The sequence below is a fragment of the Ambystoma mexicanum genome, chromosome 7p, assembly GCF_040938575.1.
Source record: "Ambystoma mexicanum isolate Mex_15411 chromosome 7p, UKY_AmexF1_1, whole genome shotgun sequence".
Lineage (NCBI taxonomy): Eukaryota > Metazoa > Chordata > Amphibia > Caudata > Ambystomatidae > Ambystoma > Ambystoma mexicanum.
Window position 1 is genome coordinate 837,304,991 of NC_090939.1, and position 14,267 is coordinate 837,319,257.

A 14,267-nucleotide genomic window follows, 5' to 3' on the forward strand; every position below is an offset into this window, starting at 1 on the left:
CGTTATGGTTCAAAGTAAAACCGAAAAACTCCTGAAATTCGGCAGTTATGGTAAGATAAGCAACCATAACTCGCGCCGCCACCGTGCACTGCTAACACTAACACCCAGGACATCAAAGATGACATCACAAATGTCATTGATGACATCACTGATGACATCACATGTGCATTTACCTTTCATGAAAAGTCTGTACAAGGGATTCTTAGTGTAATGTTAATAAAAAAAGTGTCAAAGATTATTGGAATAAATATCAAGTGCTAATCAGTCCATTAAGCTTTGCATTGATATAAAAAGCATTCTATTATTAACTTCAATCCAGTATACTAAGGTACTCATGTAGAAACATAGGCATTGTGTGCAGCATACATGATGGAGGTGCAATATTCATAAGCTTGCCATGTGGAATATTGAAATGATAACTGTTTTCATATTAGAGTTTTGCGTACAGTGAAACTTGTGATAAGTAGGTAATAAAACCCACTTACTACATAATTGCATTATTATACACAAATCACAAAGAGACAACACCACATACAAATATGAATATATACAAGGGAATTGAAGTAGGAAAAAGAAACAGCAATAGTAGTAGAAAGTGTTCATAACCTAACTGATTACCTTTATGCAGAGAAATGATTGCTCTGTTTCAAAGCTGTTACTTACCCTATCTATATATATCACATGATGTGTCTGGACCCTAAGGAAAATAGTGTGAGTACAACATATAAAAATATGAGCATATACAGGGAAAGTACAGTAATAAAAAAACATCAAAAGTATCAGAAAGTGCTGATAAATCTACTGATAATTTTAATGCACAAAAAGGATTGCTGTCTTTCAAGGTTGTGACTTCTCCTATGTATATGTTTCATATGATATGACTGGACCATAAGGGAATTATTCTAAGAACATACTTGAAGGATAAGTCTACGAATATAGTAATTTACAATTTTTAGTTCCTGACTGTTACTGAAGAAAATCATGTGGCCTAGATATGTCAGGAAAGGAAAAAAGGGGGAGTCAGACATGTGATGTCATCAGTGATGTCATCAATGACATTTGTGATGTCATCTTTGATGTCCGGGTGTTAGTGTTAGCAGTGCACGGTGGCGGCGCGAGTTATGGTTGCTTATCTTACCATAACTGCCGAATTTCAGGGGTTTTTCGGTTTTACTTTGAACCATAACGTCCCTTTAACAACGTTTTTTCACTGAATTCCATAGGTTTTTAGTAGCGCAACTTAACCATAACGTCCCTTTAACAAAGTTATTTTACTGAATATATATATATATATATATATATATATATATATATATATATATATATATATATGGTTTAATTTTCCAATAAACCTTTTAATTTGCAAAACAAACCTACTTCTTGGCTCAGTGGGGTCAGGGGGATTCTAAGAGAGGGGTGTTATATAAGGGTTGTCATCCAGAGTAAACGAACTGGACATAAAAATACATCAATAAGGGCTTCCATCAGCATCCCAGACTAGGCATTGATTTAGCTGTAGTGTTGAATTGAAGTTGCTTACAGACTCCAACCATTGCTCACCATTGTTTTAGCTGGCTAGTGCTGATAGGAGTTGTAGTTAAAAACATCTGGAGAGAAAAAGGTTGCAGACCCCTGCTGTAGACCATGCAAATAGCAGTGGTGCACGGCATATATCCAAGTATCATAGCATAATGCAACATCAATCACTTCCTGGAATATATCTTTAGGTTTTTTGTTTACTCTTCTAAAACAATGTATCAATCAAAAATATAGAATAAATGAAATGTCCCCAAAGAAACACCCACAAAGGTTCAGATATTAACCTCCTTCCAAAATTCATGCGTGCTATAACTTCCTATCTGAGTGGATCGGGCAGTGTGCAAAAGACTGTTATTGATAATGAAACTACATTTAAATGCAGTGAAGGTGTTCTTAATGCATGGTAACTAGGCTAACTCCAATGAACATTGTACTGATCTGATCCCAACTCGTGCCCTGGCCAAACCCCCTCCTCCTACTACAGTAGTCACTCTTCCCATTACATCTGATTTGAACATCCATTCTACAATTGTTGAATGTTCCTTAAAACCATGCTAGCTAGCCTCGCGTCTCTGATGGAAGTCCTGCTTCGAAATTGGCCATCAGTGGCGGAGGCAATTTAAAGCCTATTTTCCACTCTGCCTCCCTGCTTTTTTGATCTTTAATGTGTTTTTAAAAGGCATGACTACTGCATTAGAGATGCACTATGTACTAAGAGAAAATTACAAGAAAAAGGTAAGCAGCATGTTTCGGCGCGCCAAATATCCCTGACCCTTCTCTTCAAATTATTAACAATCTGGAAGGGCATTTACTTGGACTGCAGATGGATCAGGGCCAGTCGGTCATATCTCAATTTCTAGACCAAGTAACGCATCATATCCCATTACGTGTCTGATAGACGAACACGTGTGTGATAGGTTTGATTTTCTTTGCGTGGTAGGTACTTGGGCATCCTCGGCCATGTCATGGTCCCTGCTGCCAGCGTTTGCATATCATTTTCTATGTTTACACTACCCTCTATATTTCTTCTTGCTATGACTTTTCATGGTTGTGGTTACTATTTTGTTACATATTTTCATTATGAAAAATTGAAATTAATCAGGAATTAAATATATTGTTCATTTCTATTTCGTGTTACGCTGCTGCCCGTTCAGCGCTCTGCGTGAGTGGTCCTGATGTCCGTTTTCTGCATGTTTGTCTGTTTATTACAACCTTTTCTGTTTCTATGTGGACACAGGCCACAGGCACGGCCAAGCATCCATGCACTGTAGAATGCAGCTATGGCTATGCTCATCCTTTCTAGCAGCGCATATAGCCAGCCGCCCATACTGAAACACCTGATGTACAGCAACACCTCTGCCACTAGCATTCAACGACTACCAACAAAAGAAATTTGGTAGAGCTGGCCACACATCTACTCGCTCAACAATAGAACTCTATCGCAAACCACCAACAGCTCCCACCCACGTGCCTGACCTTTTTGGGCTCTTTAGTCGAGCCTAGCCAGCCACCTAAGTCCTAGACCGGAGAAAATGCACACATGCACCTCCTAATCACAAACTCGTAGAACCTCCAGCACATTGACTACGGTCATCGAGAGTGTTCCAACCACAAAGCGCGTTGAGGCCATACAAATGGGGAAAGAGGGCTATATAAATAACCAAATACAATACAATATTTGCGTTCATGTTTTTATTTGGAATGCAGAACATATGGTTAATAATAAACAGCACCCATACTTGAAATCACAACTTTTTGATGCTCACCTATCGTAGACATTATACTGATGCCTAGCAGGGAGATTTCTGTGGCTTTCGGTGTGCAAGGCGCAGTACATTCATTAGGTGCTCAATTCATATATATTCATTGCATCATTGCATGTAAAAATCACTGGGCCTCGTTACATGTTTAGTGGTATTCCTCCGGCAGTAAATCCGCCGGAATACTGCCAAACGGAATTACCATTACGGCCACCTGGTCCGGCGGAATTACCGCTGGATTACAAGTGGTGATAAACAGTGTTCATCCCCATTAATTGAAGTCCATAGGACTCCATGAGGGATTTTAGCGGTATTACCACCGGGGGTAATTCTGTCAATGAAAATACCGTCAATTGGCCTTTTTTGGGTGGTAACACAAAGGAATTACCTTCAGCTTCTTGCTGGATGTTTTTCCTCCACCTTACCGCCTAACTCGTAGTTGGGCAGTGCAGTAATGTGACATTAATGCAGCAGTACAAGTATTACCGTGGCATTTCCACTGATATTTACCGCACCGCCCAACTAGTAATGAGGCCTTCTCAGTCCGAGTTTGACATTGCATCTTGCAGGAATCTTAGCTACTGCTCCTGAGTTAGCAGTGTTGTAGTAGGGGAGAGTGTAGGTCAAAGGCTTGGGGCAAAGGTGCTGATGTGGAGACAGCTGCTCCCGCAGACACTGCTTTCTCTCTAAACTTCAGGAAGCTCAGGGCATTCCCAGAGTTTTCTTTTCAGGAGCGTGGGGTGGGCAACATTTTCAAAACACCCACCCTACGGCAGGAACCTGCAGTATTAGAGGGAGGCGTAGCTGCATTACATGAAGTAACCTACCTTCCCCAGCACCAGCAGAAAAGTCAAAACATGTAGCCCAATTTTCCAAGATCTTCTGGGTTTAATGGTTGTTATTTGGGGAAGTTTTGTTCATATCCTTACTGCTGGAGAGCTTGAGCAGTGAATGTATGACCCCTTCAGCCAGATCTTCAGCTTAAACTGTGGAGCCTTTGCTGAATGGGGGTTGTGGTCGTGCCTACTTCCGATTGGACACTTATCCAAGGGGGTCTCCAGACGATGCAGCTCCCTTTGCAATTTTACGTAAGAGAAAGGTTGGGCCTTTTTATCTAGTGAGTGGCCTTAGGGCCCTCTGTGACAGGGGTAGACCTGCTGGGCCTAGCTTCACCAGTCAATGCTGGGCTGAGGCCTTAATAAGCTCCACAATTGGCCTTCAAACTTAAAACTGAATATATGACAATCCAAGGGTTGGTCTTAACTTTGGTGTTATGATATGGTCCCCACAGAATATGGTGCGCACCATAACTTGACATGTGGGTTACATAATCTCCAACAAGGAGGTCTTTTTCCCAAGTGCCCGAGGAATCTGCCTTACATGTGAGATATGTGCTGTGACAGGGTTCATTTTGCATCAGTACCTTGTTGGTACTGGAGTGCCGCTCTTAGAGCCAGCTAGCCCAATAACACCAGAACATTCACACAGCTAAAGCCACCACCTACAACAATAGAATCGCTAAGGGGCTGCCCAATGCACGCAAAATATTTGTTATCCTGCGCAAGCTAGAAACTCCCATTGCCCCGACAGCCCTACTGGTAAAAGACAACATCTGATGCAGTAATGTTCAAGAGACTTTCACTGGGAAAAGCCAAAATTACTACCAAGCATGCATGCACAACAGTGCCCTCACCACCGCCCATTCAACCAGACATGCTGAAAAACACCCCTTCCAATTCCAACCGATCTATGTCCTTGATCTGGCCACCATTATCAAGGGCCTTGAACCATCCTGATGCAAAGCCAACATCTGCCCAGCATCCCTTGTCAAAGACTGCACTGTACCACTGCTTCCTCTAATGGCCTTCATCATAAACTCCGTCTTTGCAACCTGTTCCGTCCCCACTGCCCTCAAGGAGTCCTGGATCTCCTCCTGGAACTCCCTGTTCCTTAGACCCGATGATTCCGACCAACTACCGGCTTATTACTACCGGCCCTTCATCTTGAAAATTAATGATAAAGTGGCCTACCGTCAAATTTGAGACTTCCTTGAATCCCACCACATCCAGGGCACCAGACAATCAGGCTTCCATACGAGACATGGAACTGAGACGGCCCTCCTGGACCTACAAAAACAAATGGATGACACAATTGATGCTGTAAAGATCTCCCCTGTCCTCCTCCTCGACCTAACGGTGGCCTTTGACCTGGTCGACCATCAGATACTGTGCCACCAACTCACGACAGCTGCACATTTCTCACCTGATGCTGCCAAATGGATCTCCGTCCTAGCTGACAGAACTTCAAGAGTCTTTGCTGGCAATGAAACACTTGTGTATAGGCGCGTTACAAATGCCATATCATATCATATCATAATGGAATGGCCACCCGACTCCTATCTCCTGTGGTGCTCTCCAAGGCTCCTGATTCTCACCCACCCTCTAACATACATACAAAACTTCTATTGGACCTCCTCGACTCTCTTGGCACGTCATACACAAACTACACCGATGACAAACACATTGTTATCACCCTATCCGGCGACTATGGTCAAGATTCGATCAAGGTAAGCACCATTTATGAAAACATCCAAACATGGATGGCCCTCCATAGACTCTGTCTAAACAATGAAAAAACAGAGCTACTGCTCATCGTCTCTGCAGCATGACTTGACAAACTAGACAGCACGTTCAAATCTTTCACCATAGATGGCCATAAAATTTCAGTTGCCACGGCAGTAAAAACTCTGGATGTCGACCTAGATGCCAGCATCAACATGACACGGCAGACCAACTACATCGCCTCAACCTCAGCATATGCCACAAAGCTCATTTATGCGTGTAAATCGTTCGTTTCCACAGAAAATCCCCTCACTGTCATCCATGCACTTGTCGGGTCCAAGCTGGACTATTGTAACTCTCTACTGCGTGGCACTGCAGAAAAAAACGTGGACAAACTACAAGTCACACAGATCAAAGCCCTGCGGGCAGTGACGGACCTGAGTAAACATGCACACATCTCCGAAGCTAGGAGATCAGTGCGCTGGCTTCTGATCAAAGAGAGAATCAAACTCAAGACTCTCTCCATCATCCATCGCTGCTTATCCAACCACGCATAACTTACCTCTTCCAGAAGCACAAAAGATAAGCCCCCACAAGCCCTCAGCAAGTGCCCTAAGAACACTGCCTGACTATACCAAGATACACCCGCAAAAGAGCAGGAGGCTCCAGTGTCCCAGCGAGTGCCTCTAGCCTCTTGAACAACCTCCCCCCTCTTTTGCAGACTGAGCCATCCTACTTGCCATTCAGAAAGAAACTGAAAACGTACCTCTTCAACTATCTTTTAAGCCTTCTCCTAACCACTGTGTGTAACTAGCGCCTAGATGCCTACGGGCTTTGTGAGATACCATAAACGTTTAAATAAATAAATAAATGTGCGTTCATTATTTATCTTGTTCTATTGAGTGACAAGTACTACAAAGTCTTTGCAAGGAACAGCCCCGCCCACTCTGTATTGTGGTCCCAGATACAAGGCTAATTGCTCACTGCGCAATGTGGCCAAGGTTCCATGATTGCCATCTTCTTTTATTAGCACAAAGCCACCATCCCGCTACCCTAGATCAACTTCAATATTTCTGGATTGACTGACATATTCAGAGGTGGGCATGTCCCCATTAAGATTCAGGGCTAGTCTATGGAAATGCTTAGGGACAGCAGGCATCGTGCTGCGTAGGAGATCCCACGCTGCGGCTGCCATTTCAACCGCATCGGTAGCGCACCTGAATCTCTCCTCAAGGTGTGCGCACAGGCACCCTTTGCTCATTACAGCTGCAATACTCATTAATTACAGAAAGATCTGTGACCAGTGGTCGAAGTGTACGAAGAAGTAGTGGAACCCTGCTGGCCTGCCCCCCCGCTCCTCACAAACCTCATCACCACGCCCCCTCCCACATGCAATCCAAACCCCCAAACAAATGCGTCTGCGGTTTAAGGGGATGTTCAGTGCACAGCACTGAAGTGCATGTTTCAACTTCTTCCTACACGTTTTTTTTTATTTTTTTTAAATGAAAGTATGGGAACAGTAAAACTTAATTTAAAAAAAGTAGAGGAGCACTGCTCCCTACCGCTCCCGCCCACTTCGACCAAGGTAAGCTGGCGCACACTTCCAGAAACGCTATTGTTGGATCCCAGGCCCATGCCTACTGATTGTTTATAGTGTTCATTAATTGCCATTTTGCAAGTCCCAGTTGACTTTCTAGCAAGCATCTGCTTATGATAATTAGTAAATGGGGTTGGTGCCAGTGCAAACCCAGCAAGTTGCACTGTTCCGCCTTTACATAACTCTTAACCGCAATTGCTCCTATCGGAATCAGTGGCAAACCTGAACTTTCTAAAGTCTGAAACCAACCACAAAAACTGACTGCAGTGCAATTGGCGCGCACCTGTGTTTATTTTTTAAATAACAAATCAAAAGGGCTTTATAACAAGTAAGGTGGCAATGACAAAAACATGCATGTGCGTACAGAAATACCCTGCACAGCACTTCCACTAAGCCTCATATTTTAAATATGTCATGCAAACCCAACTCATAATTTGGTGGTATTATGAAAACAAGTGGTAGTTAAAATACCACGTCTTTTTATCATCATAACTATATCTGTAATGAAGCTTGGTGGCAAAAAGTGGCCACAACTCCATTGTTCAGATCTTCAAATTTGTACGGATTCAGCATTCCAAAACATCTGAAATTTCACAAATGTTTCAAAAAGTAATTGATGAAGTGACGAATATATTAGATCCAATGCTGATTACATTAGGGTAGGAGGAGTCCCACTCCAAGTACTAGGCTATGCTGAAGACATGGTCATAATCCCTCGTACCCCATAGCTTTACAATGCCTGGTGGATGTCACTCAATTTATGGACTCTCGCAAGTTGACAGTGAACTCCAAAAAATCAGCCATCATGGCTTGCAGGAGTATGGGTGGAAGACACCTTAAGATGCGCACGATCTGGAGTGGTTGAGAACCTATACCCAGGGTCACTAGATTTGAATATTTGGGAATCTGTTTTACCGAGAATTGGCGGGGGTTTGGCCATGTTGACAAACAATGCTTAAGGATGAGACACGCTCTTGGCAGCTTGCACCGTTTTAAAAATAATTGTGTAGGGCACCCTATTAAACTAATTCTTGAAGTGTGCAGAGCACAAATCAAAACAGCTACTAATTATGGGGCTGCATTGTGGGGCATAGAAAAGATCACAACAATTGAAAAAGTTGAGAACACTTTTTTCAAACAACTGCTTGGGCTACCGCAGTCTTCGCTTAACTATGGTACTCACCTGGAAGTGGGATGCCCGCATATTGCTGATGAGTGGGTTACCGCCCCCCATCTTGCATTGGTTGGCTCTATGGTCTAACCCGAAGGCTATTCTCTCACATAAGATTATAAGAGCTCTGGTGAGTACTCCAGCTGCAAAGAAAATCCTGTGGCTCTCTTATATCCAGAAATGCATTGGTCAGTCGAACTGTGCAAGCCTCCTAAGTCCATTAACTGTTCTGACCCCATGTGCGGTAAGGAAGTACAAGAAACTGTTTAATGCCATTCTTGTGTCGAACAAGGAGACGTCTGCTTTGGGTATATCTGCAAACAGAAAACATACTGTTTTAACAACTGTAGACGCTATCCAGACGTATCTGCTCCACAGTGATAAACCCTCTGACCATTGGGCTTTGACACAAGCCCGATTTGATTCCCTGTGGCTCGGGGCTGGAACCAAAATCTGGTCCAAAAAAAATGTACAGCCAATAGCTTTTCCATGTTTTCATTGGCCTGTGGAGGACCTTTTACATTTTGTGCTGTTCTGCCCAACTTATATGGACCTGATAAGGAAAACACTATTGCCACTACTTAGGCCTACAGGTATAACCCAGGCAAGGCCTGCTCTATGTTATTTACTCTTAGCTGCTAAGCTACTAGTGGCATGGGGATCAGTGGAACATTCGAGAAAGGCCTGGTATCGGAGAACTAAAATTATTTCTCAAATCCTGAGCGAACATTGAAAATCCTGTGACCATTTTAGAACCTCACTGGTGGACACTACTTGTATTGTAAACACACTGCACATATGCACTTTTTTACTTGTCTTATATATTAAATGTTTTTATGTCCGAGCTATTGTTATTTTGTTCAACTATTGAATTGAACTTTGTATTACTTAATGTATATTACTCTGTAATTGTTGTTTATGGATAATTTGCTTCCGAATAAACTTATTGAATTGAATATATTATGAACCGATTGGAATTTTAGGTATCTAAATATGTAAGTGGGTCCATTTAGGTAGCATGCACTGTTAATGTAATTGCCTCAAACTCATGATTTTGAAATTGGAACTCCCTGTCTGAGAACCTATTTTCAATCTGGTGAGCCCAAGCTCGACAGCAACATTGCAATCCTTTAAGTTTTATAGTAATGCATGCCTTGTTCATTTGAACATATTTTGGGAGTAGGAAATGAGTTGCACCTAGATGGATTGTTGGGGGGGAGCTGCATATAGATGAATGTTTTCAGAGTGGGTAGGAATGGTGTTGCTCTCTCTCATTAGCTTCTCCATTCATGCAGATGTCTAGGATGATGCCCTGTCCCCAGCACTCTGAAGATCATAGGGCGAACTGGCCCAACGCTTCTAAAGCCCTTTGAGGACAGACTGTTAATGGCACCAAGCAGATGTATTAGGATTGCCCCTTCTGTGCTTAAAGGTCCATCAGGATAGCTTGCCACTGCTCTGGGGCATTGGTACTGACAGTTTGATATTACCCTGCTTACAATACCTGTAAGGACAGACAGGGGAGCAAGTCTCTCTCTTCAGCTGATGCATCTCTTTAGAATAGCCTCCTTGCCCCTCTCAGATTTGAGCCGACCTCTTTAAGTACCGGAAACCTCTCAAAACTCTACTTTTCTCTGCCTCGTTCCCTCTTTCTCTTCCCTGCTAATCACCCCACTGCCGCTGAGACTGGCGGCCTGGACCTCATGAATCCCACAGGTTACCAGGCCCTTGCCCAGTCAACACCAGCACCCACTCCCCCAGCACTGCCCTTGTGGGCCCCCTACCTGGCGACTGTGCATCCCACTCTTGGGATTCCTTTGCACTTCTCTTCATTGAACTTGCATGTCCGAATGCACAAGGCCTAGTAGGACCACGATTGTATATTTACCGGGCCTCATTATAAGTTTGCCCATCCGGGAAACAAAGGTGCCAGTAAGCAAACTACAAGTCTGCCTGCCGGAGCCACTCTGCCCAACAGGTCTGACCCATCCGGAGGCAGCGGCCACACTAGGCAGACTTATTAAGGGAGAACTGGCACTGTTGTTAAAATGAAACAGTCCTTATAAAACATCTTCGATACATGCTGACTCCTTTTCATTGGAAAATCAAATTACCTGCCTCATCAAGGACCTCCTACTTCTTGATCAACTTCCTGAGACACAAAGTAACATCACACCACTGCTCCATGATCATCTTTCCTGTTCCCAACAGTGCATGCCAGCAAACCACACTAAACGATTGATCTGGTAATACTTGATAGTTTGTGTGGTAAACGACTAAAATGGCAGTGTGCAACATCCTCTCTTCATGTTGTCACTTCCCCAATTGTCTTTATTCCATCATCACCCCATGGATTGGGGCATTTTACTCTGGGATCTTTCTTGCAGCTCACCTGTTGACTGCTGTTCCAGATGCTCCCTTACCATTGTACAATTGCTGCTCTGCCTCTTTTTTTGGCAGGCTTTCACTTGTCTGAGGGTCCTTGCTCCCCTTTTGTCTTTCATGATGAGGTAATCTCAAAAAGAATGCCACAGTATGATGGCCTTCACCTTATCAGACCACCTTAACATTGTCAATCACCTGGAGCACAGGATTACTCATCTTACTATGATTTTCATATGCAGTGTTTCTCTTTAAGGCACACTAACACATACATTAAATACTGAAATTAATAGAAACAAAACTAAGAGTGTGTGTCTTTCAAATAAGAGGACGATGCAGTAAGATCTATCTTGGAAAATGTGAAAGTTACCCCTAGAGGTAGTTCTAGGCATTAACATCTAAGCATAAGTGGAGCATCAAACCATGGAAGGAAACATTCTATTAAACATCACAATGGTTTCTCACTACTACCTCTTAAAAATGCCTGCAAGCAAAAAATAAGACCTATAATTCTGTATGGTATAGAAAGAAAAAATATTTTTTCTCAACAGGCCTAGAGGGAGGGTACGGTTGGCAAAAGGACATTGGATTAACGCAAGGTAACCGTATCTAACTAATATGTTCAGAGCTGGGGTGTATTTCCTTAGGATTCCTGGCCAATAATAAAAAGGTTCCCTGGTTTCTGAAACATGTTTTTGCATGTGAATTACACATTGTTCCTCTGGATAAATGAGCTAATGTTTGTGAATACCATGCCTTTTCTTCTAACGTTTTCAGGCCATTTTAGGGAGAGTGTTGTACAACGGGGTTTAACACTTCCTTTCGGCAGCAATATGTCGACGATAAAAAGGTGATTGAAGAAAAGAGCATTTTGCAAGGTTTGGAAGTGAAATGTTGAGGTGCTTACCAAAAAGCATTGATTCAGCGAATACTTAAAGGTATTCTGAAATGTTTTACCACACCTTTGTATATTTCCTTCCAAGGTAAAGAATGTTTATTTATGAAATGTCATCTTAACTTGTTTAATACCATGGAAATACTTGACTCTCGCAAAACTGTACAGATGAAGCATTGAAATTGTAGATAGTGCAGACATTGTCGAGAGGAACTTTGAAACACTCATGATTGACTGTATAAGTCTAGATGATCTACGTTGTAGGCATTTCTCTAAATGTGTTTCTTGTGAGCACTCACCCAAAATAGAGACTTTTTAGATATACTATTTGAATCTAGGTGTATCATATTATTTGACTACTATTGGGATGATTGGCAAAGATGACTTTATCAGAGTTAGGCTCTGCTCATGAATCATGGATGTATTGGAGTAATTTGCCTCTGTAATTGTGGATGGATTAAAATATTGGTTTCAAAATTTGATGGATGATATTTAAAGACTTGTATATATAAATTGGACATCTTCTCCAACTAGAGATCGGGTGTATCTGGAACCTCCTTCTGCTCAGGAAATTATGCAAGACTTGCCTTTTCCACTTCGCTATGCACGAGTGCCCGTTATGTTTCTATAGGTCTCTGTAATTTAATACTTGGTGCCGACTATATCGAGCCTCCCTTTTGTGTTGTAGTACAATAATGAATGAATTTTAATGTATAAATGCAATGATTTGTGCAACTCTTACCAAGCAGGAATTTCTTTTGAAAATGACCAGCCAAGGATGTAGTGGTAATCCCTATGCTAAGCAAGCCTGATTGAACAAATATATTAGGCTTCTTGAGTTTGGGAAGCAGAACTAAAAAGATAATAAGATTGAATGTGCATCCAGTCAGATTTAGGGTAACATCCTATATCCAAAGAGTTGTTTGTGACCAGTGTCAGATAGATGTATGGACAGTGAAGTGTATAGCATGTATTGAATGCATACCTCTCCGTACGTTTAAAGCTTTGTGGAAGTTCAAACATATTCTCAACTACGATCGGGCCAGATTACAGAAACATTGCACATGCGCAAGTCAAGTATAGCACAGCATTTGCACTGGGGAGGGAGGGGTGTGCCCTTGCACAAATATGTATTGTTTCATTGAATTTTTGCACTAGGCACATTGTTGCCCAAGTCCAAATACAGTGTAAAATTACACTGAACTGGAGCAAAGTTCTGGTTGTATGTGGGTTTTCCTCGTATTTTTTTAATGAGTTCAACATTGCTGTTTCATGCATCCACAGTAGCAGTCATTGAACAAAATGAAAGTATGAAGAGAGAGCTGAAAAAGATCAGAATTGAATTCAATGAAGGAATGTGCATTTTACAATGAAGTGAGTTGTGTGAATCAAACTCAATTTTACGCATACCGTGCCTAAACAAACGTGTCTTCTTGCATAGGTAACAATGAAGATAACAGCAATGTCACCTGCTGGTTTCTGGCAAAGCAGAAGAAATCGATACGACCTCCTGGTGACCTCACTTGGTGTTATATGGGTGATACTGCATTTTGCCTTATTGGTAAGTGCCCAGTTGATGATTTATATCCCACACAACAAACCGTACATCTGTGCTTTGCAGCTTACGAACTTATGTTCATTGATACCTGTTCTGTAATTGAAAAATCTGTTTTATAAAAGAAAGGACCAATTCACCAATTGAATACAATTCTATATTACAATAATGGGAACAAATGCCCCTTTGGCCCATTATGTGAAGTGTCTTATGAGGCGGTATCTGCACAAATTATCAATACTAAATTACCTAATGAGAAATGACCGTATTTTTTTGTCGAATTCATTAAAAATGTTTGTTCATTTTTATTAAAAATAGATGGGAGTGGGCTAAGGGGATAGGTTAAGGTAGGTAGAGAGAAGTGGTGGGGATTGCAGTGGTCTCATCATGCATTGTTAAAAGAATGGAACAAAAATAATTAGGTAATTTCTCAGTAGGTCTTTTTTTATCATTTCATGGTAATGCGTATGAGACACCTGGTGGTAGCTGAGTTCCACAGATGTCTGTGCCACACTGTCAATTAAATGCCTTTGCTCGAAACATCCAAAAAAATGTAAAGGTACCACTGGAGAGACAGTAGAAACACATCATTGTATTTACATTCATAACAATTATCAAAATTATCAGTGATGTCATTACCTAAGTACATCAAATAAGCTTGAAAATTTGCCAACAACATTAAATAACTAAGACAATTAAAAATACAAACATATATTGCACATATATTGCACACTATCAATCCATCTCCAAATCCATATCTCATTCATGCACTGTTGTCCACATTCATACATACAGAGTTCTTTTTCA

At 41.8% G+C, this 14,267-nt stretch overlaps 1 protein-coding gene and 1 long non-coding RNA gene across 4 annotated transcripts in view; one reads left to right on the top strand and one right to left on the bottom strand.

Annotated features, from left to right (window-relative positions):
- The window catches only part of NALCN (sodium leak channel, non-selective), a 3,431,684-nt gene that overhangs the window by 3,241,554 nt on the left and 175,863 nt on the right, over positions 1 to 14,267 (top strand). For both annotated transcript variants that reach the window (XM_069637002.1, XM_069637001.1), the window contains one exon: positions 13,347 to 13,466. In XM_069637002.1, the coding sequence (XP_069493103.1) occupies positions 13,347 to 13,466 (120 nt within the window). The remainder of the gene's footprint in view (positions 1 to 13,346; positions 13,467 to 14,267) is intronic.
- The window catches only part of LOC138526356 (uncharacterized), a 189,908-nt gene that overhangs the window by 41,283 nt on the left and 134,358 nt on the right, over positions 1 to 14,267 (bottom strand). The gene's annotated exons all lie outside the window — the stretch shown is intronic.